Source organism: Eschscholzia californica, unplaced genomic scaffold (assembly GCF_041429995.1).
Source record: "Eschscholzia californica isolate CP2 unplaced genomic scaffold, dmEscCali1.0.p SCAF_6, whole genome shotgun sequence".
NCBI lineage: Eukaryota > Viridiplantae > Streptophyta > Magnoliopsida > Ranunculales > Papaveraceae > Eschscholzia > Eschscholzia californica.
The window spans coordinates 31,000,858-31,028,789 of NW_028238483.1; the positions used below are offsets into that span (position 1 = coordinate 31,000,858).

At 35.2% G+C, this 27,932-nt stretch overlaps 3 protein-coding genes, 1 long non-coding RNA gene and 1 other non-coding gene across 11 annotated transcripts; 2 read left to right on the plus strand and 3 right to left on the minus strand.

Annotated features, from left to right (window-relative positions):
- Positions 1-6,205: 6,205 nt before the first annotated feature.
- Positions 6,206-10,044, minus strand: LOC147533489 (pentatricopeptide repeat-containing protein At4g14850-like). Of its 2 annotated transcripts, XM_086648125.1 has the most exons (4): positions 9,634-10,034; positions 6,663-9,239; positions 6,355-6,485; positions 6,206-6,280 (listed from the first exon to the last, which is right to left on the minus strand). In XM_086648125.1, the coding sequence occupies exons 1-2, from the start codon at positions 9,724-9,726 to the stop codon at positions 7,044-7,046; spliced, it is 2,289 nt and encodes a 762-aa protein (XP_086504251.1). In that variant the 5' UTR covers positions 9,727-10,034; the 3' UTR covers positions 6,206-6,280; positions 6,355-6,485; positions 6,663-7,043. The 2 variants fall into 2 exon arrangements, with proteins under 2 accessions (XP_086504251.1, XP_086504249.1); XM_086648123.1 differs by having other exon boundaries at positions 6,206-6,485; positions 9,634-10,044.
- Positions 10,045-10,502: 458 nt separating this feature from the next.
- On the plus strand, positions 10,503-10,575 carry TRNAE-CUC (transfer RNA glutamic acid (anticodon CUC)). Its single transcript has one exon. It is a non-coding gene; the product is annotated as a tRNA-Glu (tRNA).
- A 407-nt stretch (positions 10,576-10,982) lies between these two features.
- Positions 10,983-16,779, minus strand: SHM1 (serine transhydroxymethyltransferase 1). Its single transcript, XM_086645545.1, has 16 exons — positions 16,004-16,779; positions 15,819-15,866; positions 15,586-15,672; positions 15,307-15,428; positions 15,128-15,204; positions 14,391-14,515; positions 14,189-14,281; positions 13,869-13,961; positions 13,317-13,514; positions 13,001-13,105; positions 12,325-12,390; positions 12,135-12,212; positions 11,817-11,928; positions 11,605-11,718; positions 11,320-11,482; positions 10,983-11,194 (listed from the first exon to the last, which is right to left on the minus strand). The coding sequence occupies exons 1-15, from the start codon at positions 16,091-16,093 to the stop codon at positions 11,334-11,336; spliced, it is 1,557 nt and encodes a 518-aa protein (XP_086501671.1). The 5' UTR covers positions 16,094-16,779; the 3' UTR covers positions 10,983-11,194; positions 11,320-11,333.
- A 445-nt stretch (positions 16,780-17,224) lies between these two features.
- On the minus strand, positions 17,225-21,474 carry LOC147533492 (Magnesium transporter CorA-like family protein). The gene is made up of 6 exons (XM_086645546.1): positions 20,992-21,474; positions 19,845-20,815; positions 19,203-19,282; positions 18,629-18,893; positions 18,236-18,525; positions 17,225-17,631 (listed from the first exon to the last, which is right to left on the minus strand). The coding sequence occupies exons 2-5, from the start codon at positions 20,593-20,595 to the stop codon at positions 18,257-18,259; spliced, it is 1,365 nt and encodes a 454-aa protein (XP_086501672.1). The 5' UTR covers positions 20,596-20,815; positions 20,992-21,474; the 3' UTR covers positions 17,225-17,631; positions 18,236-18,256.
- A 1,895-nt stretch (positions 21,475-23,369) lies between these two features.
- Positions 23,370-26,231, plus strand: LOC147533493 (uncharacterized). 6 transcript variants are annotated; one of them, XR_015228211.1, is made up of 6 exons: positions 23,378-23,730; positions 23,849-23,938; positions 24,166-24,298; positions 24,621-24,825; positions 24,905-24,956; positions 25,201-26,231. It is a non-coding gene; the product is annotated as an uncharacterized LOC147533493 (long non-coding RNA). The 6 variants fall into 6 exon arrangements; XR_015228212.1 differs by lacking the exon at positions 23,849-23,938 and having other exon boundaries at positions 23,385-23,730; positions 25,031-26,231; XR_015228213.1 differs by lacking the exon at positions 23,849-23,938 and having other exon boundaries at positions 23,385-23,730; positions 24,621-24,793; positions 25,031-26,231.
- The last annotated feature ends 1,701 nt before the right edge of the window (positions 26,232-27,932 follow it).

Below are 27,932 nucleotides of genomic sequence, written 5' to 3' on the forward strand. Positions count from 1 at the left end.
GTAATGCTTTTGAAAATTATCCCCATAGCAATACATTATTGATACATTATTCCTCTGCATATGACATGGATTTAACAACATAGAGGAAGAAGTAAACATTTTGAACTCTTGCAACATATTTAATAAACGAGGGTTAGGCTAAAAAATCCTTTATTAAATGAAAGCTCATTTAACAAACACTAAATAAATTCTTTTGGTTAATAAATACGGTTATAAATAAGCTTTCAGTTGTAAAAAAAGTATGTTTCAAGAATTCAGGAGCTCCAAACATCCGCTTATTCTTTATCTCTCTTAATCCCTCTTTGAGCTTTTAAAAGATAATTTATAAATAAGAGTTTATTTCTAATAGTATTTATTAAACAAAAGAATTTATTTAATATTTTTAATAGGGTATCTTAGCTGCCATGTCTTATAAAAGAAATTTCTTTGTTTAATTAATACTATTAAAAATGAACTTTTATTTATAAAATATGTTTTCATGGAAGCTTAGTTAAGCTCTTCAGAAGTTAGGGGTGAAATCAGAGAAGACATTTATAAGAAAATATGTTTTTACGTTTATTCATTTGATACTAGAATATGTTTATTTGATACCCGGAAATATTCATTTGATACCAGAATATAGTGGATTTGATGTTGTATTATAAATTCTTTTGTTTAATAATATTAGAAATAGAGTTTTATTTATAAAATATAGTTAAAGAGCTCAAACATCTTTTGACGACGCCTGATCAATTGTTTCGTCATCTTCTTTTTCTTTTATCTTAAAAAGAAATGTTTAACCCTTCTAAACATAACCGAACTTACTAGTGTGTTTAACACTTTAACATAATAACACCACTATCCAACATAAAACATTCATGAGACTAGTCGTGGCATCATAAATCTGATGTTTTCTTTCATCAGCTAGAAGCTGTTTCATTTCATTTCTAAGTTGACGCAATTCATCTGCCATTTTGCTCTTTCTTAGTGTTTGTGTCTCTTTTTCTCTCAAGTTGGATTGGTGAAAACTTACACCAAACACAATAGTTAATTTATATTAAAAACTAAGATGCTTACAGTTATAGGCAAAGCTAGTTTACCTATTTAGAGCCTCTGAGAAGCAAAGATCAAGGATGTGTGTTTGTTTTAGAATGAGAAACAAGCCACCAACTTTCATGCATGTGGCACTTGACAAAAAAACCCCATACTTTTCTTCAAAATAACTGCTACATATTTACTACCTTCTCACATAACAATTAAAGAGAGAAACAAACTACACATATAACACATTAACACATGACACATAACACATTACAATTAGGTCGATTAATGTCAAATATTAAAAATGCTTATAGGATTGACCCAAGTTAAAGAACGTTGGAGTGTACGAGTCTTGGAGAGAATAAGAGAGAGGAAATCTAACAGTACAAGCACATAACGTATACCATATTAACACATGACACATAGCACATTAGAATTGGACCAATTAATGTCAAATATTAATAATGTTTTTAGGGTTGAACCAAGTTAAAGAACGTTGTAGTGTAAGAGTCTTGGAGAGAATAAGAGAGTCCAACAGTATCTGTTGCATTAAAGAGAGAGGGAAGAAAAATATAGAGAGAACAAAAGTTAGAGAGAGAAAGTAACACTACAACGATATTATATATTCCTTTCTTGTTATTGAGTATGACTTTTTTAGTTATAATTATTGACCAGCATATAATATTTAGGGAGCTTAGGTAAAGTTGGGGTCTTAGGGAGCTTAGGTAAAGTTGGGTTCTGATGCCACCACACCAGACACATCTCTTTACCCACGCATCTGGTCCATGACTACTTTGCTCGTGCTGAATTCTTCAAATACATTATTAATAAAGGCATACTTACAACATTGGGATGAAAAAACCCTCATCTTGTAGTGTTTTTAGCCATAGAAAGAGGTTCTTAGGACGTTTAACCACTACACAAAGGGCCCAAGTCATCTTCAATACTTTTAACCAAATGTTTGAATAAGGGGTAAAAAAATAAAAAGTAAAAAAGAAAAGTTAAAATAAGAGCAAAGAGTGACATTGGCAATAAAACCCTTAAAAACTATAGAGATTTTTAAAATGACATTGAACTACTACCGATCTCCTTCATAAAAAAAAAAATACTACCGATCTCCTAAACAACATTGTTGACCACATCATCCCTTTCAAACCATGTAGTCTCTCTCCAATAAATTGTACGTGCTACCTCATTTAGATGTTCAAACCCTAGCATTCGGGACATTGGTTCCACATTATTTTTTGCTTTTTCGTCACCTAATGTGAAGCCGTTTTTTTGTTGAACTATATATAACATTAAACAACAAAAATACCATTAAAATATATAAAAGATAACAAGTGAGGTACATCTATAATTTAGATCTATTCTTCCTTCTTGCCTATTTTGACAGCTTGTACGGTTGATTATTTTGATTGCAATTTATGTAGTTGAACTTGGAATTCTTTAGCATTTTCCTGATCTCTTTGATTTGTCGTATGTGGACCATTGATTTCCATTGGATTTTGTGTCTGGAATTGTTCAGATGTTGTATCAGGTTGAGATTGTCACTTTCGATGATGATATCTTTGTGATTGTGATCCTCAACCCATTTAATGCCCGAAGAATAGCTATAGCGTCACTTTCTTCGCTCTTTCTTGCTCGAGCAGTCTGTACTTGTGCCTCCATAAATTTCGAGTGACTGTTATGAGTGATCAAACTGGTTCCAATATTGGCATTAGTATCCGTAAAAGACGCATCCACATTTATTTTAATAAAAGAAAAATTAGGAGGTTGCCATTTTCCAATAACGTTATCATTGTAGGTATAACTGATTTGTGATGAGTCCTGCCAAGACAGAATCCATTCTGAAATGGATATCATATTGGTGGATAAAATATTTAAGTGGAACCACACACTTTTTGCGAAGGGACAATGAAGCAATGCATGCTCAATAGTTTCGATCTCATTACAGTTGGGACAAGCGTAACCATTCCCTATGAATTTGCCTATATGCTTACAAACTGGGAGGGCTCACGAGCAACATTTCCATAGGAAAAGGTGGATACGGGGGATGGTAGGGATAGACCAAATGAAGTTCCCGTTGATGGAAGGAGGATGTTGAGGGTTTTGGATCATACTGAGGTGTTGGTACATGGATTTGACCGAGAAATTTCCTGTTTGCGTGAGAGTCCATTTCATCTAATCAGGACCATCCTCCTGAAGAGGGATGGCTTTTATCATATTACAAAGAGAGTTCTCAAAATTCTCGCTTAGGATTTCGTCATTCTACTGATTATTATGAATAAGTTGTGACACCGTCTCAGGATTTGACTGTGATGTGTTATGGAGCGGCCCTTGAGTACCTGAGATCCAATTATCCTTCCAGATGTTGATTAGGTCCCCCGTGTGGACTTCCCAAGTGATAAGGTTCTCGATGAGACCACAGTGTTTTCATAGCACTTTCCAATTCCACGAATGATGCGATTTAGCGGGTCTGGGAGAATTGAAATGAGGAATATATTTGACTTTAAGGAGTTGAACCCAAATGGTCTTCGGTTCCGCTTTGAGTCTCCAAGCCAATTTACTCAGAAGGGTTGAGTTGTCTAGATGAGGATGATGGATTCCTAGGCCTCCTGACTTTTTAAGAAGACAGATGTCTTTCCAGACTTTTGTACATATACCTTTAGACTTTCCCCACCAGAAAGACTTTTGTAAAGTTTCTATGCGATTGCTTATGCTTTGGTATATAAACTTTTAGTTAATCAATGGGACTCGACCTATCTTCCCATCTCCTATTCGTATGACATAATATTCATAACTTTTGTTTAGGTGGAATTTTAAGTGCACCGCACAAATAAGTTCTTTTGTACAACTTTTTTCAAATTTTCATTGAGGGAGGGGCCCTCAACACTGAAAGATTTTAAAACTTGTTTCAACAACAAAAAAAAGGTAAAACCATCCGAACCAACAACGAGTTACAGTTGTCGAACAAAGAATATAAAGATTATGGTAATATTTGTTCATTTTAAGTTGTCTACTTCATTTGATGGTTGATTTAAATTTATTTGAGTCCGATGATTAATATTCAGATTTGTTAGATTTACAAATTCAGACAGTGTCAAAAATAAATAAATAAATAAATAAAGTCGATAACGGATTTTTTTCATGAAGACATATTACTGGCCCAAAGCCAGGCTAAATGAAATAGCCTAGAGCCTGACGAAATTAATTGACCAACATAAACTACTTTATTTATACCCAAGTCCAATATGCCTGATTTGCACTTCCATGTGATCGAACATGGGACTTCTGCATTACAGAGTATATGCACTTACCAACTGGGCTATACTAGTTGTTGGCGACAATTATGTGTTAGAGCCTCATTAAGTTTATATTCCTATCTGTTTAATCTATTTCTGTTCTAAGACATTTTTCAGTACATGTTTTTATTTTTTTGATTGATCTATGGGTCTACTAATCTAGCAGGAAATAAACAAACATGTAAAAATACTGATAAACAAAAACAATTATATATCATTTGGATAAAAATTTACTTTAATCTACAACAAGAAAAAAGTATAGATATTTTGTTCTATCATGAACTCAATTGATAATTGATCTCTCGTTTCGATTTATTGTAAACCGGTCATAGTCTTCTAGGAATAGGGAATGCTAAGTGTGCAAAGGATTTTGATAAAATCCTTGACTGGATGAGTCACTCAGGTAAAAGAACGGTCCAGATCGTAGTTAAACTTTGAAAAACTTTGTCTTTCGGTGAAATTGAGTCATCAAGTCCAGGATTTTGTCAAAATTCTTTGCCAGTGTAGGGCCTGTGTAGCGCTCCAGAATCTCTATTGAGTACCTCTTAGATGTGATACAAGAGTACGATCAATCTGAGCTTGGTGTTCAAGCACTTGCAGATTTTACACTTATCGGAATGAATCCACTAGCCACCACAATTCTGTAATGAAGAATTTTCATTTTCGATGATTATCTAGCTAGGCACCACCACCAAGGCAGCCAACTGTAAAGGACTCTGGTAAGGGAGCCACGGGTATGAGACTTCCTCTCCCGACTAGAATTGACAACGTGAACGGGACAGTTAACAGATTTGATCATCAAAGTCATGGTCAACCACCAGCCATAGCATTGTCATGGACACAGTGAGGTCAAAACCTAGGCATAAAGGCGAGCGAAAAAAAAATGCAGGAATACGATAAGGTAAAAGTCTTCTATTTAAGATCTGATATATCTATGACTCCATTTTTTGTGTTCCTCTGGTAATATTTACATGGTTCATGTAGTATTTCGTCTCCAAGATATAACACTTACTCTACTTAAATACTGGCAGGAAATCCAACACCTCATAGCAGCCTTTACTAGGTTACACTGCTGTTATCGTCTTTACTGCTATTATCTTCTTGTTTTATGGGTACTTCTTGAACAGCAACGATATTCCAAAATATTGGAAATGGATGAACACAATCTCGATTCTCGACCAATGACGTATCCGTACCAAGGGTCCAAGGAATGTTGTGAATCAAACATCAGACGGCACACATTTTTGGTTATGAATTCGACAGAGGTGAAGTCACTGCGTTTATAACTTTAAGATACTACAAGGGTTGGACATTGGGATAAAGGAATTCGATAAAAGGAATAAGATATTCTAATGCTAGGATGGGCAGTTTTATACAAAGTACTATTTTACTTGGTCCTCCGCTTGCTTCCAAGTACCAAAGGAAGTGAAAATTCAAAATAACTACGAGTTTTCATTTCTTTTCCTCGCTCCGATCCCTATTAGTACTAGCGTGTATTGCAGTAAAAGTGAAGGGGAGACGATTATCAGAAAGAAATGATAACAAGAATGAGTAGGTGTCTGGCATAATCTGTGCCGTTACTAAATGATTGTTTTGATATATATATATATATATATTTTTTTTTTATAGTCGAGGCAATAAAACAGTAATGAATTGGCTTGTTCTTGATCCACTCCTAACATTTTTCAGCTCTGATATTACACCTGACTCGAATTATTTCTTTTCGAAGTCGGAAAAGCAAAAAACTTGTTTAGGGTTCTGTCAAACGAAGGTAAACTTCAAGATGCAGTTCTAGGTGAGTGCATTATTTGATTTTAGGTGCGTATTCAAGTATTATCAGGGAGAAGACCATGCCAAAGATAAACAAAATTAAACACATGACATTCTCAACAAAGATTCATTACCAAACTGCAAAATTCGTATAGTCAAATATCAAAAAAATGCTACAATGTTATAATCTAATAAACATGAGTACATTCAGAGTGATTTGCTAACAACTAAAGGGGGATAAGATTTTTAATTAAGGAAGTACTCATCTGAACTAGAAGGAAGGCGATTATGGCAGCAACTGCTATTTGGCCCCAACGATTACATTGAATCCATTCTTGCAGACGCTTCTTGTGTTCCTCGACTCTCACTGACTCGCCATATTACAGGTCAGAGCTGCCACAGGTCAAGTTTAGGTACAAGAAAGTTTAGTAAATATTACTTGTGAAAATCATAAAACTCAAAAGGTATGAAGTGACTATATATATATATGTAAAACCATTTCTTGAATTACATTCAAGGTACAGAAGGGATATGGAGACATCAACCAGGCAAAAGCAATAACATCATCACCTTTGTTGCTACCCGATGAATGATTAACTTCTTTCTTCATGACATCCAATCTCAAATTTTAATCTAAATTCAAGCTATTGTCAGTAATGAGGCTATCTCCACGAACATCTCCCATAAGGGATCTCCTCATAGGTTCAGTTCAACAAACTATACATTCTTATTAGGGTTTCAGTATGATTCAAGAAATTTGACGAATTACTCGCTGTTTATCTGCAGAGAACCATCAATTGTGAGAAAGGTCATGGAATATTTTGTCCTATCTCCATGGTTGGTAGTTAAAGAAGATTACTGGTGCTCAAAGGTAATTAATCTTTTGCATCTATCAGTGGGGTATAGGAGATGACTCTGGACCCAAATGCAAGAAAAAACCAATCAACATTTTCAGATAAGACTGGCAAAGTCTCCACAAGAACAGTTGCCGTCACTGAAGTGGTGAAGTCGTTTTCTATCCCGAATGATAATTTCCTTCTCAGTCAATTTGGAGATATACTTCATTAGAGAATGACAATCTCTACACATAGTAATACTCTTGATAACCCTTATAGATGAACCATTGCATAGATTCAACAAGCCGAAAGCAACAGCTAGTTTCTCACTATGATGAATAGAAGAAAAAAAGGACTTTTCCTTATCCTCTTCATCAGCCATTTCTAAGCTTCTCTCTGGCACGTATCCCTGACTTTTTGCTTTTTGAACCAGATTCTCCAATAATTTGTACATGTCTGCACTTTGGAAGTGTGATTTATCATCAGGTTTAAACGAATAGACCTTGTTCCTGATGCTTACTGAACTCCAATCTTGCAATTTCCCAAGCCCTTCATCCTTCATCAATTTTCTTACCTTTGATACATCTTGCCACCTTCCAGCCGAAAGATACATGCTCAATAATAAAGCATAAGTTTCAGCATCTTTAGGCCTAAGTTCAAGTAACCTTTCTGCTGCATAAAACCCTAAATCCATATTCCCATGACTTCTACAACCAGCAATCAAATTTGACCATATAAATTCATTTGGCTCAATATTCATTTCTTTGATAAACTCAAAAGCTTTTTCTAACTTGCCCACTCTAACAAACATATCAACCAAACATGCATAATGGTCCATCATAGGTTTGATCTTGTATGTATTCTTCATAATCTCAAAATAGTTTAGTGCTTCTTCGACCATGCCAGCATGGCTACAAGCGGAAAGAACACCAACGAAAGTTACCTTATTTGGTTTGACACCGGCAAGTCTCATATCCTCGAAGAGCTGCAATGCTTGAAGAGATCGACCATTCTGAGCATAACCCGTGATCATTGAAGTCCAGGATATCAATGTTCTAATTGGCATCTCTACGAAAGCTTTAGTCGCTCTTTCAATGCTTCCACATTTGTTATACATGTTAACTAATGCAGTTCCAACAACAACATCTGATAGAATCCCGGTTTTGATGGTCTGTGCATGTACTTGTTCTCCTTGATCCAAGGCCACCAGACCACTACATACAGTTAAAATGCTTGAGAAGGTAAATATATCTGGTTTCATGCTCGACCTCGTCAATTTGAGAAAGATATCAAGTGCCTCAGTTCCACTGTGGCGAGCCATAAGATCGTCCTTTCGAGAACCCATCATTTCCGCATAGCCTGAGATCATTGCATTCCATGTTACCAAAGTGACGGTTTCCATTGCATCAAACAGTTTACGTGCTTCATCAACCCGTCCAGATCTCAGATACAAATACATGATAGAATTCTTAATGGGTAGATTAGCCTCAAAACCAAGTTTGATACTAAAGGAGTGGATCTGCTCTCCAAACCCCAAAGCCTGCATTAGACAACACAAGCTCAAGACACTAGTCATGGTAAACTCATTCGGTTTTGCATCCTCTAGGAGCATCTCTACGAAATATTTCAAACCCATATCTGGTCGTCCATTATCACCACAAGCGGATAAAACAGTGGTCCACGAGATCACATTCTTCTCCGGAATCCTGTGAAAGGCTTTAACTGCATACTCGAAATTGCCACACTTGGAATATAAACTACATAGTGAGTTCCCCATACTAGTATCAGATTCAATCTGGTACTTGACAATGTAACCATGGATTTGTTTCCCAAATTCAATAGACTTCAAGGAAGAACAAGCATTCAAGACAGCTCCTAATGTGTAATTTGTAGGGTAAGTCCCAGATTCCAATAATTGTTGGAATACTTGGGTGGCGATTTCCGGCTGAGAATTTTGAACGTAACCCGTCATCAAAGCAGTCCATGTAACAATATTTCTATTAGGCAGTTTATCAAAAACGTTACGAGCATACTCCATCATCCCACATTTTGCATAAACATTGAGAAGGAAGGTCATGAGAAACAAATCTTCATGGATTCCAGTTTTTATAATGTGGGTATGAATATTTTGAGCTTCTAAAACTGAATTCCTATCCAAACATTCTTTTAAAAGAGGAACATAAATGGATGATTCAACATTTATGCCTTCTTTTAAGATCGAAAGTGCTTCTCGGAAGTCCAAACTTTTCGGGTCAGATATTATATTCGATCGGGGAGTCGAAAAACTTTTCGGGTAAGAAATATTCGAATTCTGCAATTCAAGATGCAACCCATTATAATAAGATACTATAATGAAAATAGAAAGAGAACCAGTAAAACCCACAAAGAACACAATTGAGTAGGTGAAAACTACTTAATATGATTATCAAAACTTGAAAAATTTATGCATATAACAGGTAAACATAATCAACTAGGTTATACAAATGTAGCTGAAATTCAAAATAGTTTGTTTTCTAAGCATTTAAATTTGGATATGGAAGAAGTTTAAAACACTTAAAGAAAACTATTTTGATTACCCACATTAGAACTATTTGAGATATACTAGCTAAGTTTGTAGTGAAGTGAACTAATAATGGAGGTTAAACCTTTGGATTTTAGGTGTGTTGAGATTTTGGGATTGAATTCTTGAGAGGAAGTGGGCTTACCTTTTCTGTGGAGAGAGAAATTTGGGAGGACTTTCTGAAATCGAAATCAAGCTTGAGAGTACCACTTACTGCAACTGAAGGCAGAGAAGCCATGAGAGTGAGAGAGAGAGAGTGAGTGAGGGAAATTTGAGGGCTTGACTATTTTATCTGGAAATACGTTATCTTTGATGATCTGTTTAGGTCCTTTGAGATAAGCCCCATATCACATTGACTCATCGTGATTTCTAATCACATTAGTCTTGCATCAGTCCATGTGTGTGTTTACAACTCTGTCGGCCCGTGGACTACCACGACTGACAGAGAGGTGAGTCTCTCCAAATCATGTCCATCCGCTATAGTCAACTATAATTCTAGGTATTGTAACCTGTAAGTAGGTTTGATAGAGTTTTCCCATTTCAGTTATTTCTTTCCATATGTTTAATTCTTCTCCTCTCAATTAGGAGCTTTACTAATAGAGCTAGATGCCATAAGTACTGGAGTCGTTCATCATGGTGTCAAAAGTTTTTTTTTCTTTTGGTGGTATCTTTTTCCTCATATATTCACGCACTGTATTTGTAATTTTTTACATGGACTACAAGAGTCGTTATACATTTCTTTTTTCTGTTGACAAAAAGTTGTTATGCTTACGTAGTATACACATACAGATAATCTATAGTTAGGTCATAAATTGAACAAGGACTGTAATTATCATCATCAAAGACACCTTTAAGTTTATGGAAAGACAATCATCCTTTGGGGTTCCATTTCTTCTTACTTTAATTTATTTAAACCTTTAATATCACGACTCATGAACATCACCAAGAAATTGAGTTCCGATTTTCAATTTTCAATCTACAATTTATAATATTTGTTTGGATAGCTATCACCAATCCGTTGTAGTCTAGTTGGTCAGGATACTCGGCTCTCACCCGAGAGACCCGGGTTTAAGTCCCGGCAACGGAATATCCCTTTTTTTTTGAATTCTCCCACTTTTTGTTTTATTTTTCCCTTTTTATCTTAAAAATGTGTTCATTGTTGTTGATAAAGCTGAAATTACCAGAGTGGTTTCTCTTTCTCTCTCCATAAATCTCTCTAATTTGAGCTCTTTCTCTCTCCTAGGGTAACAGTCCCCACTAGTGGTGTGGAATTTCTGTATATAGGTTCTTTGGCCTAAAGATGATGAGCCAAAATCAACAGCTGACAAACATTTATCATATATCCAACAGCAGCAGAAACGAGCTACTACTGCCTATAAACATATTAATAGACCATCCAGACTCATAGTCTCGTACTTCTGATCAAATGGAGGTCCAACACAACAATTACGCTCACTGCACACATTCAAGCCCATTCAGGCTAGTACACGAAAATATTCAATATAAGCTTATCTCGAAAAACATCAATGTACATACACATTCTTGGAGTTGGACAAGGTAGCAATTACACAAGTACATTAACTTACAACTTGTAATGTCTACAACATAACATTCTTGAGTCGATAAACATATTCCCTTACAATAAGGTGTTCTCTCTAATTCACCCCCAACGCTTACTCAAGTATAGGTCCATCGATGCCAGACTCCTGTTTGACATACAATTTACCAAGTTATTGCATCTAGTATGAATGACAAGGAAAATGTGAAGGAAATGAAATCTGTGTCAGTAAAAGTGGGAATGAGCGATTAGTAATGAGAGAAAGCTACATACATTGCTTAGGCTAATCAATCTTTATATTTCATTGTCTCTTTGTTAAATCCGATTGTAGGGAATTGTTTAGCATATTCCTCAACCTCGTGGCGGAGCTTTGCGATCTCAGACTGAACGCCTGTACTAGTTTGGATTGTTGCCATGAAGTCCTTCAACTTTGTGCCTGCATGATATAGTGTGCATATTAGAATAGTGAACAACCTATAGTTACCACATCCACATGCTTGTTAGTTAGTGAAAATGCACAAGAGCACGTATGTTTAGAAATTGTGATAGAAGTTCGACCTTTTTTTGTTTCGGCTTTGACCTTCAGGGCCAACTTCACAGCCAAGTCGAAGAATTCAGCTACTTTAGCAAAATCTTCTTCAAGAAATCCCCTTGATGTAAGGGCTGGGGTTCCTGAATCACCAAATAGGCCAATCATCGAGTAAAATTTAGCTTTTAACTACGAATTAAATAATTAGGACTGCGATTGTAGTACAAGACGAGGTCTTTACCCATTCGGATGCCACCAGGAACCATGGCAGATACATCCCCGGGAACAGTGTTCTTGTTCGCAGCAATGTGAACCAATTCTAGAACTTTCTCAACTCTTGACCCGTCAATACCCTGTAGAAGGAAACCCCAGAGACAAATTTGAATTTTCGACAGATCGCTAGGGCCTAACCGTGAGATTGTTGCTATTTTTTTTTACTTTTTATTAGAATTGTTTCTTCATTGGCCATAACTAACCAGTTACGTGCCTTGGATATTTATCATAACAAGTATCCAAGTGACCTGGATTTATGAATCAATGTGGGAATGATTTCCTTTACCTTGTTTTTCAGGTTGACCAAGACCAAGTGGTTTTCAGTTCCACCAGACACAAGCTCATATCCCTTCTCTGCCAAGGTCTGAAAAGTAGCAGGTTCTAATAATGAGAGACAAAACGTATACGAGAAGAAAAAAATATGGCATATATTTCTCCAATACGGAGAGTCTGTTCATGTAAATTGTCAGCCGTACCTGTGCAAATTTGGAGCAGTTACTGAGAACTTGTTCTTGATAGGCTTTGTACTCAGGGGTAGTTGCCTGCACGATATGACATAAAGGAATCAAGCTACATAAACTTGAATAACATATAGCTTTACAAGAAAAAAGTAAGAAAGAACAGGATATCTGGTAAGAATATTTTTCCAACTACAAATCCACTTGAAAAAATAATCAGAAGGAAACATTCATTACTTTATTGAGTACTTTTGTCTTGCTTGTACATGAGTAGAAGCAATACACTCTGCCTCACATGAGATATAGTTTCTGACTGCTATTTTGTTAGACAGTCTCTCGAAGAAACTACTGTTACATACTTAAAACAAGAAATCATGGTATAAGTGATTTTAAGGTCAGCCTCAAACATAAACGGTGCACACCAATACCAATGCAAAGATATGCTAGTAGTTGTTTCTAAATTGTTAGAAAACTTTCAATAGCCAGTCTATTGCTTGTCACAATGGAAGAAAATTTACACGTATAAACTATATTCACTCGGATAGAGGGAAAGATATAGTTACAAGCTCAAAAGGATTTCGGAACACCAAATAGACAAGAATAAGAGAAGGAAAACGGGAATAGCAAAGGCTGCAATAACTAAGGAAAAGACCCATTCGTGATCAGGATAAGACAATGACATCAGTATGCAAACCTGTTTTAGTGCAACTGCTAAGCCGGCAATTGTGTGATTGTGTGGACCTCCTTGAAGCCCAGGAAAGACAGCTTGATTGATTCTGTCTTCATAGTCATAGAGTACCTTCGAGACAGAACAAATGGATTAACTTGCATATATGTTTATAATGATTTTTGTTAGTCACCATGCGTAACAACGTAATCTCAATTTGAGTATTGCAAGAAAAAAACATGCCCAAAGGGACTACATCTCAACAAGAATAACAAAGGATAGCTTGATGGAATAGGTAGGCCTATAATATTTATGCAAATGCAATTTTTATTATGAAACTCACCTCCTGGCCTTGTTTGTTAACTTCCTTCACCCCCTTTCTGAAGAAAATCATGGCTCCACGAGGTCCACGAAGTGATTTATGTGTAGTTGTTGTCACTACATCAGCATAGTCAAATGGAGATGGGATCACACCAGCAGCAACCAACCCGCTAATGTGAGCCATATCTGCCAATAATATAGCTTTCTGCTTGTTGCAGACCTGCAAATCGATTAAAATTGAAAGGCCGTCTTGTGAGTCAAGGTGCCCAACAAAATCATAGATGAAAACACTAGCACATGGAACGAGAGTAGTCCTTCAATAGTTCAATCTCATTAGTTTCTCACAAAGATTCTGAGAGAATGGTCAAATATAGTCTTTTCTGAGCAATGGAAACATGGAATCTGTTGTCAACCACAAAATATTTCCATAACCATACTCTAAAGATATTGATAACTCTTATATTTCGATGTGCCAGTTACAAGGAACTTATATAACCATAACCCAATGACTGTTTTAGAGTATGCAGCTAAAAACTGCCAGATTGGATAGGTTTAGCTGATTGATGAAGTTTACCTGGCGAATACGTGCATAGTCATAGAGTCGAGCATAAGCACTGGCACCGGCAACTATAAGTTTTGGCCTGAAGAGCGTGGCACTTTTCTCCAACTGAAAATGAAATTATCATAGGCATAATAACTTCTGTTAGTGCAAGGATAAAACTACTGTGAAAAGAATTGCATAAATAGCTCTCAAATAGCTGCATCAGAAAATTCCATGTTTCATACAGTTAAAAACGACTAGTGAATATGGCAAATCAAAATAACTAAATTTCTCAATCCAAATAATAGCATAGTGTGGATCCGGAACCACCTAGATCTGAGAGAAACGTGTACCTGGTCATAGTCAATGTAACCAGTGCTCTCATCCAATCGGTATGGCATTGTTTCGAAGAATATAGAAGTAGCAGAGATCTTCTTGGTATCGGTCTGCAGAAAAGCACAAGGATAATGAAGTCATGTACATCTTAGTGACTGGTTGATAGTGTCTAGCCATGTTTAACTTTGCAGAATTACTAATAAGCAAAGCTATAAGCACCTGATACCCATGAGAAAGATGCCCACCATGGGGAAGGTCAAGTGCCATGATTCTCTCATGAGGTTTCATAAGTGCAGTGTAAACTTGGAAGTTGGCAGGAGAACCAGAAAGTGACTGCACATTCACTGCAAGAAAACACAATATTTGCTATCCAATGGTTAGCTATAATCTATATCTAATAGAATATCATGGTCTGAAATTAATTGACAAAAAAAAAAAAACGAAAGACTTTGATTGTTTTAGTGTAAAGGAGACTGTTTCAAAGATCAGAAAAGATGCCAAATTGAAGACGTAATCTTTAAATTGAAATAAGAATAGAAGGAAAAATTCATTATATTGCTGTTGCAACGGCCAACTATTTTTTATGGACGAGCCCGAAAAGATGGTTGTGTGAACTCTCAAGTTGGCCTAAAGCACACATGAAGAGCAAACACATATGTAGGAGAAATGTTTAATGAAAGTACAGAATGGAAGTTATGCCTGAGCAAGTACCAAGCTTTGAAGGTCCTACTTTGTTTCTCAATCGTCAAGATGCATAATGGATTGGCTAGCTAGATGCAATGGCAAGACAAATGAATTTGAGAAATTGAGTTGAAACCCCAAAAAATAAACCGAGAATCTGTGTAATGGTGTAGACATAATTCTCAATAAAAGCTTCACCTCCATGAGACGAAAAAGTGTGGACAGAAGGAAACGATAACAAAACAATATTTGGCCTAAAAACATGAATTATATACCTCCCCATTTAGCGGGATCCAAACGAAATGCTTCCAAAGCACGTTTTTGACATAAGGATTCTGCCATGTCAATGTACCTAAAAAAGAATTATGGTTGTCTCATATCAATAAAAAAATACGAAGAAAAACAAATCAATACTAAAAGGATCATGGAGAAAAACAGAAGAAGTTTTTCATACTCATTTCCTCCATAGTATCTAGCACCAGGATATCCTTCACTATATTTATTGGTCATGATGGACCCAACAGCTTCCATTACTGACACAGAAGTGAAATTCTCCGAAGGAATGAGTTCGAGTCCCTAAATAATAAAATACACATAACAAATTAAAAATCATCCCATATTAAATATAGAAGAACTAAATCAACCCATTTTCAATTTTTTTTTTCTTATATCAATATTATATAACAAATCAGAAAATTAAAAAAAAAAAAAAAGTTAGGGAAAAAAGTGCTACCTTCCATTGTCTAGCTTTCTCGTGCTCAATAATGTCTGCAATTTCTGGATCTATGACTTCAAGTGGAGCATTAAGTTGTTTTGGCCACTGATAATAATAATTGAATTCAGTAAACATAGAAAGGCTCAAATACAAAAATAAGGTGGAAATCTAAATAAACAAATTGATAAGTTAATCATCTTCACTCCTAAATCAAATATATTTGACGAATCAATGAAAATTGATTTGCTTACCAGAGCATTTTTCTCTTTGTCGTAAACAGCTTCACTTGGTAAAGATGACTGGAAATTGGAAGAAATTAAAAAATGTTAGAAGTGAAAAATCTCTTGATTTTTTGTTATTAGAGAACAAAATCAAACAATCAGATTAAGAAAAGAAAGAAATAGTTAGAGAGAGAGAGAAAGTTAGGGAGAGAAACCATGTAATAATGAGAATCGGCATTGAAGAGAGGTCGAATCGGCTTATTCACGGAAGAAGAAAGCCTCCGAAGCGCCATCGCCATTGCCATTTCTCTCTCTCTCTTGTTTCTGTATCTGTATTGGTGGAGCAGAGGGGGGTTGGAGTTGGTGGTTTAGATAAAAGTGCGTTATCGGTTTCTCTCTCCTCTTCAGGTTTCGAGAGTTGGTTGGTGAAAATGCAATCTTAAAAATAAATTTCTTTAAATAATATGTTCCACCATTCAAATTTTTTAAAAAAAATTTGTAAAATACAAAAACATCCCTTTTTATGCGAAGTGTAATAATATATGGCCTGTCATAGAATTCCGGATATTTCAGGCCGGAATCTTGCAAGAGTATGATATAGATTTTATCTAGTAAAAAGAAGTAAAATTAATATTTGTGCAAATACGTTTAATACTGGTTAAGATAATCTACTTCAACGATCTTCAATATCATTTAACTACGAAAGAAATATTCAAATAGTCCCACAATTACCTACAACTTGACGTTATGGATAATACGGTGTGTAGTTAACATTATCATTGTCCTAATGGAACTTTAAAGTATTAAAACAATTTTCTAAATTCTTTTATTGTTTTAAAATTAAAAATTGAAGAATAAATTGTGAAGTAGAAAAATAGAAAAGTTTGGAAGGTGGTAAAGAGGTAGAAAGAGAAAAGGAACCAGCCACGTATACATAATATAATCCTAAAATAAACCACCCATTGCCTATCCAAAAACTCATCAATTTCTCAGCCACAAAGGACTCAACTAGTGCTGATAAGTTTTCACAACCAGTCCTTGTCTTGGTGGTACCTTCTAATATAAATATATAATGGACTGGTGGGGACGGGACTCTATCGCCATTTTCCTGCAACTACAAAGATTGCATCTCGAACGCTCCAGTAACCAGTATAAAATTTGATTCATTTGAATCTGACTCGTCTATATTTAAAAATCATGCTAAATGAATGATAAAGGGCTCCTTATTCGGAACTAAATTGTCGTCATTCTTTAGCTTTCAAAATTCACTTTGAATTAGGGAACACACTAAAATCTAACTGTGGTCAAGTTAGACTTCGAATCAGATATCAGACCTGAAATTGTACACCGAAATTGAATGCCAATTCACCTCAAAAGTTAAGTGCAAAAAAAAAACATCAAAACAACCGCGGCCTGTGACGAAACAATCTTAAGTAGTTCACAATATAACAAGCATTTCGATTGCAATCTAAAACAATCTTGAAATCTATAAATAATTTTACAAGGGGTGAAGAAGCTCTAGAAGATTCAAAACTGAAAAGATTTCCAGTAAATTAACAAAACAATGAATTCAATCAACAAGGAATAGAAGCTGTATGCAAGTTGGACAAGGCTCAACAATCAACAGAGAAAACTCTGCCTTCCCCTATGTCCAAGATCAAAAGCCATTGAGTACAGATAGCTGCAGAAGTCCCATATCAAGGCTAGTACCAGCTCCTCGAAATCTCGTCTGTACAAGTTAATGTCATAACTGAGGCAAGAGTTAATGCTACGACAGAAGCCATTCAAGTTGGGAATGAAACCAGCCATATCGCTCAGGTCTGAGTTGGCGTCGCAAGTTTCCCTGAAAATCATTAGCACAAATTGGTGAAACCAATTAAGAGAATCAGTCATTGCTTGTGGTTGTTTATTTCTCTTCCAGTGTCTGACTCGCTTGACTTTTCACCTCTTCTACATCTGACATAGTTTGAAAATGAGTAAAGGAGTGTTTGTTTTTTCCCTTTTTATCTAAGTCAGATTTGAAATCTCACTCGAGGTCTGTATTGACTCCAGTCAGATTTTAGAATTTTCGTTCATATCTGACTCATAGTGTCTGACAAGTCTGAATTGCTGATATGGTTTGATTTTAGGCCCATTTGGTCCAGACAAGTTCACCTTCAGACGAGTCAGATTCAGACAACCTAAGATATATTTATTCTATTATTCAGACTTTAAAGTCAACTCGAACTACTAAAACGGGTCCAGAATAGCTCTTAAATCAGACTTTTTTAACTAGTCAGACTCGAGGAGACGGAAATATTAAAAGATAGCACGAAAAATCTAATCGAAGTTGACATTGAGCCAGATCCTATATATGAACCAACCAAGTACTACTAGTCTACTACACATGAAAACTTAACCACTTATAAGTTTGAAATAAGAAAACACGAAAAGAATGGGCTGCATACCAGAAGTGCATGCCAGCAGCTTCAAATCCGGAGATAACCACGTCTTTCCTGAAAGCCACCACCTCCAATGGTTCTCCTCAAAAACGATTTTCTATTCAAAGACCAACTCCTCTTCAATGCTATTCGTCTTTTCCAAGCAGATATATGAACATAGAGAGCCGGAAAAGTGAAGCAAAGTAGTAAAAAAAGTAGCGTTCCGACACAGATAATCATAACATTACGAAACCCTTCTTTTAGAGCAGGATTTTTTTGCTCCGTCCATGGAACACCACCAACATTCATCCCAAATACTGTACAGAAAATCAAAAGAAAATGGAGATAAAATTAGCCATTTCAGGTTACGATGAAAGCAGAACAAAGAACTTATAAAACTTCAATCATTATTAAAACTACCTCCGGTTATGATAGACAAAGGGAGGAAAACTATCGAGAGAAACGAAAGATAGTAGAGCTTCTTGTTTATTTGCTCTGCTTGCCAACTATCAAGACCAGCTTGGATAGCTGTAACACGATTTGCTATAAATCCGACATTCTCTTTTAGTCTCCTCAGTCGTCCGATTAATTCTTCAAGAGAAACAATATCTTCATTGCCGAACCAAGTTTTTAAAGCACACTTTTCTTTGACACGCGGAAACACTTGCTCACCATGTGCGATAACCTTGGTTTGAAATCAGACCATTGTTGAAATAAAATGAGATGATACCATTAGTGTAATATGATTTTAAAGATTAAACGATTGGAATAGCATTAAGATCTAATTGTGAATTGCAGTAAACCTTAAACATGATAAGATTTAGTTGGAATCTGAGGCAATTTTCAACCCGACTAGTTAAATCTAGATTTACCAACTTGATACCATCAGTGTGATCTAATAATAATTAAGACCTTTATCTTATCTCCTGCAACGACTAGATGACAGTCTTTGTTTACCCTTCTATGTCCTAGAAAAATGTAACTTGAGTAGTACCTGTAGGAGGCGCTGTATATTAAGATGCATTTTAGGGAATCTTCTGTCATCCAACATTTGTTTCTTCAAAGCAAAACCACCTGAATTTCAAGGCAAACAGAATAAACTTTTGAGTTACTAAAACGAAAGAGAGCTTCCAGTAGTATTATAATTTTCACCACATTAGATTGCTAATAGCAAAACGATACCATATGTTCGAAAACTATAAATCAATTCCCGGGTTTTGTTTTTCAGAAGGATATATAGGTTTTTTGAGTATTTTTTTTTCTTACTCTATAGATTCTTTTTTCATGGAATCTTCTGTCTGATTTAATTGCCGTGGAGATGGGTTCGTGGAAAAAGTTAATCACGTTTTCAACACTACCTCTTCATTACGTTTTTTTGCAGCCAATATATGTCATAGCTTCATGTGGTCGGAATATATATCAGGCTTAATGTACATCGTAGTAATGTGAGATAAACAATTCAATATACTGCAAACTTTATAATTGAAAGTTGAAAAAAAAGAGCTGAGAAACAAAGTACCAATCTAGACGAACGAAATAGAATAGGCCAGTTGATCACAAGATGTATGAGTCTTTCAAGTGACAAAGCCAAATACATTAAGAAAACGAAAAATTCATGCTTTTGAATGAAGATTACCTTTATCTAATTCGATCTCGACCGAGTCCAACTCCATCTCAAGCTTGGTCACTATATCTTGAAGGTGATCCATGTGAGTATCAATTACATGAACGACAAGATTCGATACAGTTTTGGGAACAGGATTATCAGCTTCTTCAGAATGATTCATTGTCAAAAGAAACTCAAGAACATGTTCCGCAATCACAATTCCACCCTCTTCTTTCTCCTCATCTTTACGAACAGTCGGACTTTCGACGCTAGGAATTTCCGAAAGAAGTGATTGACCCGTCGGTGAAAACCCCAATCTAGGAACACGGCCTAAAGATACAGTTATTAACGAGTTCTCCGTTATTCTTGCAGCAATTCTTAAGGTAAAATTACTCGAACCAGGGCCAGGAGAATTCACCCTAAAGACAAGGGCACCATCGACATGACCACAAAATGGTCCATTTGTGACAAGTGATAGAATATCTTGGAGTTTTAAAGGCGGGCAAAGACTATCGATAAGGTATTGTGCCGATAACGATAATTTCTGATTACCCCTTGGGAGTTCTACATGATACCAACAAAATTCTCTACCTCTACCTTCTGTTAGATCCCATTCTTTGTTAAAATAACCCCCTAATCCATCAAAGGTATAAGCTTTTTGTCTCACAGCACCAGGGAAACGGGTTCGATATAAACGAGTTTCCCTAATTGGGAGTTCAGTGGATGATGTTCTATCCACTTCCTCCAATTCCCCATTTAGTTCTTCTGGAATAAAATCCATAAATTTACAAAAAAGGGTTTTCAAATCTAACAAGAAACCCTACTCAAGATTAGATAAATATAAACAACAAAAGATCAGATCTTATCAAGCAAAACTAAAATCTCATCCCCTACAATTTGAAATCCTTAAGAATCAATGAATCTTATCTGATAACTTCAGAAGTTATAACAATATGAAGAAGATGGGTTTGAATCGCCTCAAAAACAAAAGAGAATTTGACCTGCATATATCAAAGACCACCATTGTTTAAAATCTTCATCAATCAAAGCTTCATCATGAAGATCATTAAAGTTTCAGACTTTCTAATAATATTATAATAAGACCCAGATTTAAAAATGACAATAACTTCATATCAAAAATATTACTCAAGACAAAAACATTAGAGAGAGACCTAACCTCATCAATCAATCCCTAGAAAGCAGCACTCACCCAATTAAGCCAATGTCAACAAACATCAGAAGAAATCAAAATTGGGACCCGAATTTTGAATGGGACCCAAAAATTTCCTCTGGGCGTTTGCTTGTTCAATCAATTCGAAGAAATGAAGAATGGGTGAATGGATGGCTTACATCTAAAAATTGAATGAAATGAGAGAGAGAGAGAGAGAGGAGAGAGAAGGGTAAATCTTAACGACTGGATCAAGTTGGTGTTTTTCGTTAATTTCTATGAAATTTCCTCTCCATTTGGCGGCACGTGCAGTCAACTTGGATGTGGATTTGGTTTATCCGTGTGATCGCCACGGGGATACAACCTTGCGATGTTAACTCGTATGTTGTGCGCGATAACATAAGATACGGATGACAATCTTTTAACAAAAGAAAGAAAAAGAAAAACATGTACTTGACAATTATGAGAAATGCAAAATCTAAGCAAGTGTGTGAGATCAATAGTGTAATTGATTAATGATTACAAGAGAAATTAACAAGGAAAGTGAATCTCTTGCAACAAAAAAAAGGAAGAGAATCAACACAAAATAAAGTGTGAGATCAATAGTGTCATAGTGTGATTGATTAATGACTACAAGAAAAAGTAAGAAGGAACCCAATCAACACAAAAAGATGTTGATGAAGTTTCAGAAAGTACGAAGGTGATTAAAGACGCCATTAACATGTGGTCAGACTTTCGAAAAAGAGGAAGAATCAGAAATCCTGCTAATATAGCGAGCAAAATCAAAGGTGAGTCGAACAAGACTTGAAAGCGACCACAATCAAATAAAGGTCGATGGGGGCACACAAAGAGTTAAAGGGGTTGCAGATGTTGTTACTCGAAATGATAATGGTGAGTTTGTAGCAGCGAAAGCGATGTGGTTCAATACTAATCATTCAATAGAAACAAAAGCTCAATGAGTTCACGTGGAGATAAAACTAGTGATTCAACTGAATACAAAGGAATAGAGTTAAAAAGTGATGTGATCCAAGCTTGATCGATGAGAGAGCTTTCATTCCTTGGAAAATAAGGAACATGATTACTTAGATAAAGAGGCAAGCAACAAAGATTGAAGCAATATTCCGACATGTTCCAAGAACAACAAATAGAGTCGCCCATGCTCTAATCAATAATGTTTTAGAATTTAAAGTCTGTAAACAATGGAGGGGAAGAAAGGTATTGTATTGTTAGTGAAACAGATGCCCTTCGATCAAGATAATAATGCGTTCAATTTGTGAGATAGGATAAATGATTAAGATCATCAAGTCCGATCGTTGTAGGGATCGTAATGTAGAATAAGGAAAATTTGGCCAAAACTACCTAAAAATTTTGGATTTTGGTTAAAAATGATATATCAACTTTTTATAGGTTTTAGCTCCCTGTGACATTTTGTAAATTATCTAATATAGAGAAAAGACGAAACTGACCTTATTGCAAAGCAGTGCAAACTAGTTTGCAAACCAAATTGCAAAGCTCCGCAAATTATATTGCAAAGTTCTGCAAACTAGATTGCAAAGCAAACCAGATTGCAAAGCTCTGCAACCGCCAAATTGCAAAGTGTGAAGCTTTGTAAAGTCATTGCAAGGCAGACCAGATTGCAAAGCAGTGCAAACAGAATTGCAAAGGTCAGCAAACCAGATTGCAAAGCTCTACAAGACAAACAAGATTGCAAAACAATGCAAATCCGTTCGCAAAGCTTCGCAAACTCAACATAAACCCTAGAAAAATAAGTACTAAGAAGTAGAATTATACCTTGAAAAATTAGCAGATTCTCCTTCCATTATTATTGTTTATGAGTCTAATTATGAAGAAAACTATATACGAACCCTAATAAAGTTGAACTATAAGTGAGAAATTTGTACTTTCTCTCTCTAAAATTCTTTCCCAAAATCTAATGAAAACCATCAAAATCACTTCAAACAACCAAAACAGAGATTCAAACAACTAAACCTAAAATAAATTGATGATTTGATAGGAAAAAATCGATTGAAAATCCCACCCTTTGATTCAGCTCGCGGTTTCCACTTCCCCTTCGCTCTCTCTGAACTCGTTAAGATTCTAAGTCATAGATTTAGCAGAAATTATTGGGTGAACAAAGGGTAATTCCGGCAGTAAAAATGAGAGTACTTTTAAAATTGTCCTTCAAGTGCATTTCCAAATTTTATATGGTACCTAGAAGAACAAAAATATAATATTTCTTTTTAACATAAAAACATGAAATTGGGCCGAAAGTGTGCCTTAGGCCCAATTTGAACTAGCACGTATATCTATATAACAAATCAGCTTGGTTATGACTAGGACAAGCTGACTAGGACAAAGAAAAAGTTAAAATTGCCAACTGGATTGGAATTCCAAACACCTCTCCCCTACAAATCATGGAATCTAATGGTTTTTATACCTCCTTTACTCTTCCAACTGCCAATTCATTTAATCTAATAAATCAAAGAATGGCTTTGACCAATCACAAATTAGGGCATTTTCGAAAAGCACAAACCTCATTACTGAAGCAAGCAATCCCTTCGAACAAAAAAAGAAGAAGAAGCAAGCAATCCCTCAAACAGATTTCATCCTCATTCTCTCTCTTACTTCAAACTTTTCTTCCAAACGTTTCATTATCCTCCCATTCAATATGAGGGTTATCTAGATTTTTTTGACAGAGAAAAAGAGTTACAGAAAGAAGAGGAGAAGTTTGATTCTAATGTTACATAGGTAAGAAGAAAAAAAAATTTCTGATTTTTGTGATGAACACTTTCTTTATGGTATTATAATTTATTTCCGGGCTCAATGGATTCTAAATATTATCTCTTTCTTCAATTTGGTTTCTAAGTATTTGGGAAGGTAATCTTAAAATGAAGTTTATGGAGTGCCTGTACTTGTTATGCTCTTCTTTCAATTCTTAATTCCTGCCAATTAGGGGGTTCTCTATCTATTTTACTTGCAAGACCTAATTAGTTTTATGAACAAATTTCTATGCTCTATGGAATTAGCTTATCTTATTTAAGTTCTTTCATTTGATTGGAGTAAGAAAAGATATACTTTGAAGTCATTGAGCTTTAACTTTCTCAACAATATTGAGTTACTAAACTGATATTCCAATTTCAGTTTCTTCTCACTAATTAGGATTATTTTTTCTTTGTAATTAAGTTTGGACATGGACAACCGAATCCAACTTTTCTTATGGAAGTTAGTTCAGGAGCTTCAATTAAGCGTTACGTTCTACGAAAGAAACCTCCAGCGAAATTGCTTTAATCTTCTCATGCCGTCGACAGAGTGTCAGGTTAGCTAATTATAGTTTCTTTCTTTGATTTAATTAGTAGTGATGTAAAAAGATGAGGATGAAATTATATAATTAGTGAAATTTAATTCTAGCTAAACATCGATGTAGTGATTGAAAGGTTTATTTATTATATCATATGATGTTATCTGAAATGCCTAATAACTTTATGTGTGACTGTTACTGGTCTGCAGAGAGTCTGATTCTTAAGACGTTTGATAATTAGAGTCACTGATCCTTGAGGCATTAGTTATTCATACCCAAGTTCCCGTTCCTATAGTCTACCACTATCTCACTCTAATCATCCCCTTCATGACTTGCTCAGTTACATTATCACAGCCACCACCACTTCTAATAACAAATGGAAGAGAGATTTAAGTATATGTTGTTCCATAATGGAGCAAGAACAAGTCTCAGCGGATGAAGCAGCAATTCAAACAAAATCATTAGCCACTGACGAAGAGGAACAAACAAAGCAGGAGAGTTCAGAAGATCAAGGTGAAGAAGATACTATAGTAACAAAGAAAGTGGTATTCACACTAAGCTTTACTATGGTAACTTGCCTTTTTTTTTGTTGAACTGTGGTAACTTGCCTTATAATTGTGATAGTGCTCAACTTGCTGGAATAATTCAAGAGTATGGAAGTCCTGAGATGGTTGAGGTACTCTCATCCTGTTCTCTTATTAGTTTGATATAAAATTAGGTAATAATCACATGATCTATCTATTCAATCAGGTTCACTCGTTACCCGAGTTTTAATGGGAATGACTGTGTTTTACGGTCAACCGGATTATCAACGAATTCATTTGTTTTGATTGATATCCGGACGGTAATTGAAGTTTTAAACCTTTGTAGCAAAATCTAAACTAGATTTTAAATTAAACAAAATTGTAATGTTTATGTAGGCGCTATATGACAGGGATACAGGGAGAAGCAGAGGATTTGCTTTTGTTACAATGAGCAGCATTGAAGATGCTAATGCTGTTATCCAAAATCTTGATGGAAGTGTAAGAACTTTTCCCCTTCCTAAAATAATGTTAATTGGGGTTTGAGTTGGCTCAAGTTTAGTCCATGAAGCTGTTTTTTAAACCATACCTCTTCCTGTATATTTTACACTTGGTCCAAACCTGATCTAGACATAGAGATGAACTTAAGGTAGATCGTCCTTTTGTCATGAGGGTCCTCACTCAAACGAGTACCGCTGAATGGTGTAAACACGGTCTAAGATTATGCAAGTCAGCCCCTACCCTCTGCTCATCTTTATGTAAGGTTCATACATGGACCTGCCAGTCACCTCCAATCTACTCTTTCTATAACAACAAGATTATTCATTATCGAACAAGTTGGCTTCTTGGTTACGTTGGTTAAGGTGGCGTTCATTACATAACTTTTTTTACTAGATTGTGATCGTTGTTAGCGTCTGTTAACTAAAAATTACACTTGTTTTATCTTGTTAATCATCTTGGGGAGAAATTTAGTATATGTACTCAAGAAATGTTATATAGATACAACTGGAGTGCCATCGATCGAAGCATTTTAGGACATCACATTCGGTTTCAATATAGAATTGATTCATTCCACTTTTGGTTGTTTTTGGATCTTGCATTCGGATGATTACATTTTTCTTCAATAGGAAAACAAATAATTGCCCAAAGAAAGCTTCATGTGATATAAGTTAAGATATTTGATAGGATTATGATTTTATTTTTTGTTAAAAGGGATTATGATTTTGTTGTTAAGGTGAAAACTCACTAAGACAATTGGCAATGTTAATGTAAAGTACTCGGCTAACATTTGAGCTCTGTTGTGAATTAGACGACTTTATTCGGATGGAGAACAACCTTTTGTTTTTTCACATTTTTTATTTATTAGAAAAAACATTATCGAGACTTCTACTGATTGAATTCTATAACAACTAGAATTAGAATTTTGCTTATGGGTTCTTAACTATTGATGTGGTTATGCTTTAATTTGGCCATATAAGGTATCGTAATCAATTATGACTATTTTAGACAGAATATGTTTTAAAGATATCACAATGATAGTTGAGATACTTGAAGGTGAATCATGTTCAAAAACGACTCTTCAAAGGTACTTAGTGATGCGATTATGGTTTCAGATTGCTATTTACATTATCCTCTCTAAGTATACATTGTCTTTTCGACATGGTGAGAAAGTCTCACTATCATTTAGGAAATACTTTATTTCTCAATGCTTGATATAAACTTTGTACAATTGTACCGGACTATGAAACTAAATGTGTATAAAAATGATACAGGGACTTCCCCGTGTACTCCATGCCATACTTCTTTGCTGAGGTGACTACTAAGACGAGTTACTTTAGTTTTTCCAAATATTGAAAATTCTGTCGAAAGTTTAACCTATTAGGGGGAGTGTACCAGGAAGTACACAGTGTCAGGGATGAAATGTTTATACCACTTGTACCTCTCTACCAAGTGTAGTCCTTAGTGGCCATATTTTTCTTTTTGCCGCGTACGGAATTAAATATAGTTATGGAGTACATTGTTTTTAGTGGTTAAGGGACTTCTTAGATTAAATACTTAATATAATCTAAAATACTTTACGGAATCGTAAATCATTTTCTTCTTCCATGAACAGTTTTTACGAGATTGTGTGTGTCGAACCACGAGTGATGGCTAATAAAATTTGAAATGCAATGATCAATAAGATAATTCCTTAGAAATATATGTATATGTGATTTAAATTCTAAGGCATCATTCTTGGATATGTATGTGATTTAAATTGTAAGGCATTATTCTTGGAAAATAAATATTTCAAAATGTTCGTGCCGGGGAGGCACGGGTTATGCCTAGTATATATATATATACTAGGGTATGTCCCGTGCCTTAGGGCACAGACACTTGTATCAATCAAATGTTACGAAATTTATTGTTATATTTTATTGAGAGAGAAAGAGAGAAAGATTTTAATTTCTTTTTTTAACCTTTGAAATTTAATTTGTTTTTTTTTTCCTTAAATTAGTTATTTTATTTCTAAGAAGGAAATGATTATTGTTTTTTTTAAATAGATAACTTTATTTCTACGAAGGATTATATTTTAAATTTTGAGAAGGGCTTCTAGACAATATTTATTATATTAAAACAGATCAGTTGGTTATCTAGGGGATAAGTCTGACCGTCCATTTTATTTTAGAGATTTAGTTGGGAACACATCCGACGGATAATATAAAATCTTTTTATCTAAATAACCAACCCACTCTCTCATATCTTCCTAATTTCTCTCTCAACCACCTAGATATTTCACTTAAAATAGAAATTAAATCTCCCTCAAAAGCGTTAGCCAAGAGGGATCTTCCCCGTCCATAGGACGGAGAGGAAACCTAGTGCTTTATAAAAAAAGATGTTTGTCCCAGTCATTGTTTTCCCTTCTGTTTTGTTATATATATATATCAAGCTTCTTAACACAACTTTAAATAAGTTATAACAAGGTATGATATTTTATTAGTCTTTTGTTGAAATTTGATATTTTTAGTTAGTTTAATATGGAATACAGGATATAATTCAATTCTTATTTGAGGAGAGAGAGAGAGCCCTCGGTCGGTGAATTGTTAGATATAAATCAAAACACCATATATTTTATATAGATGCAACGAATC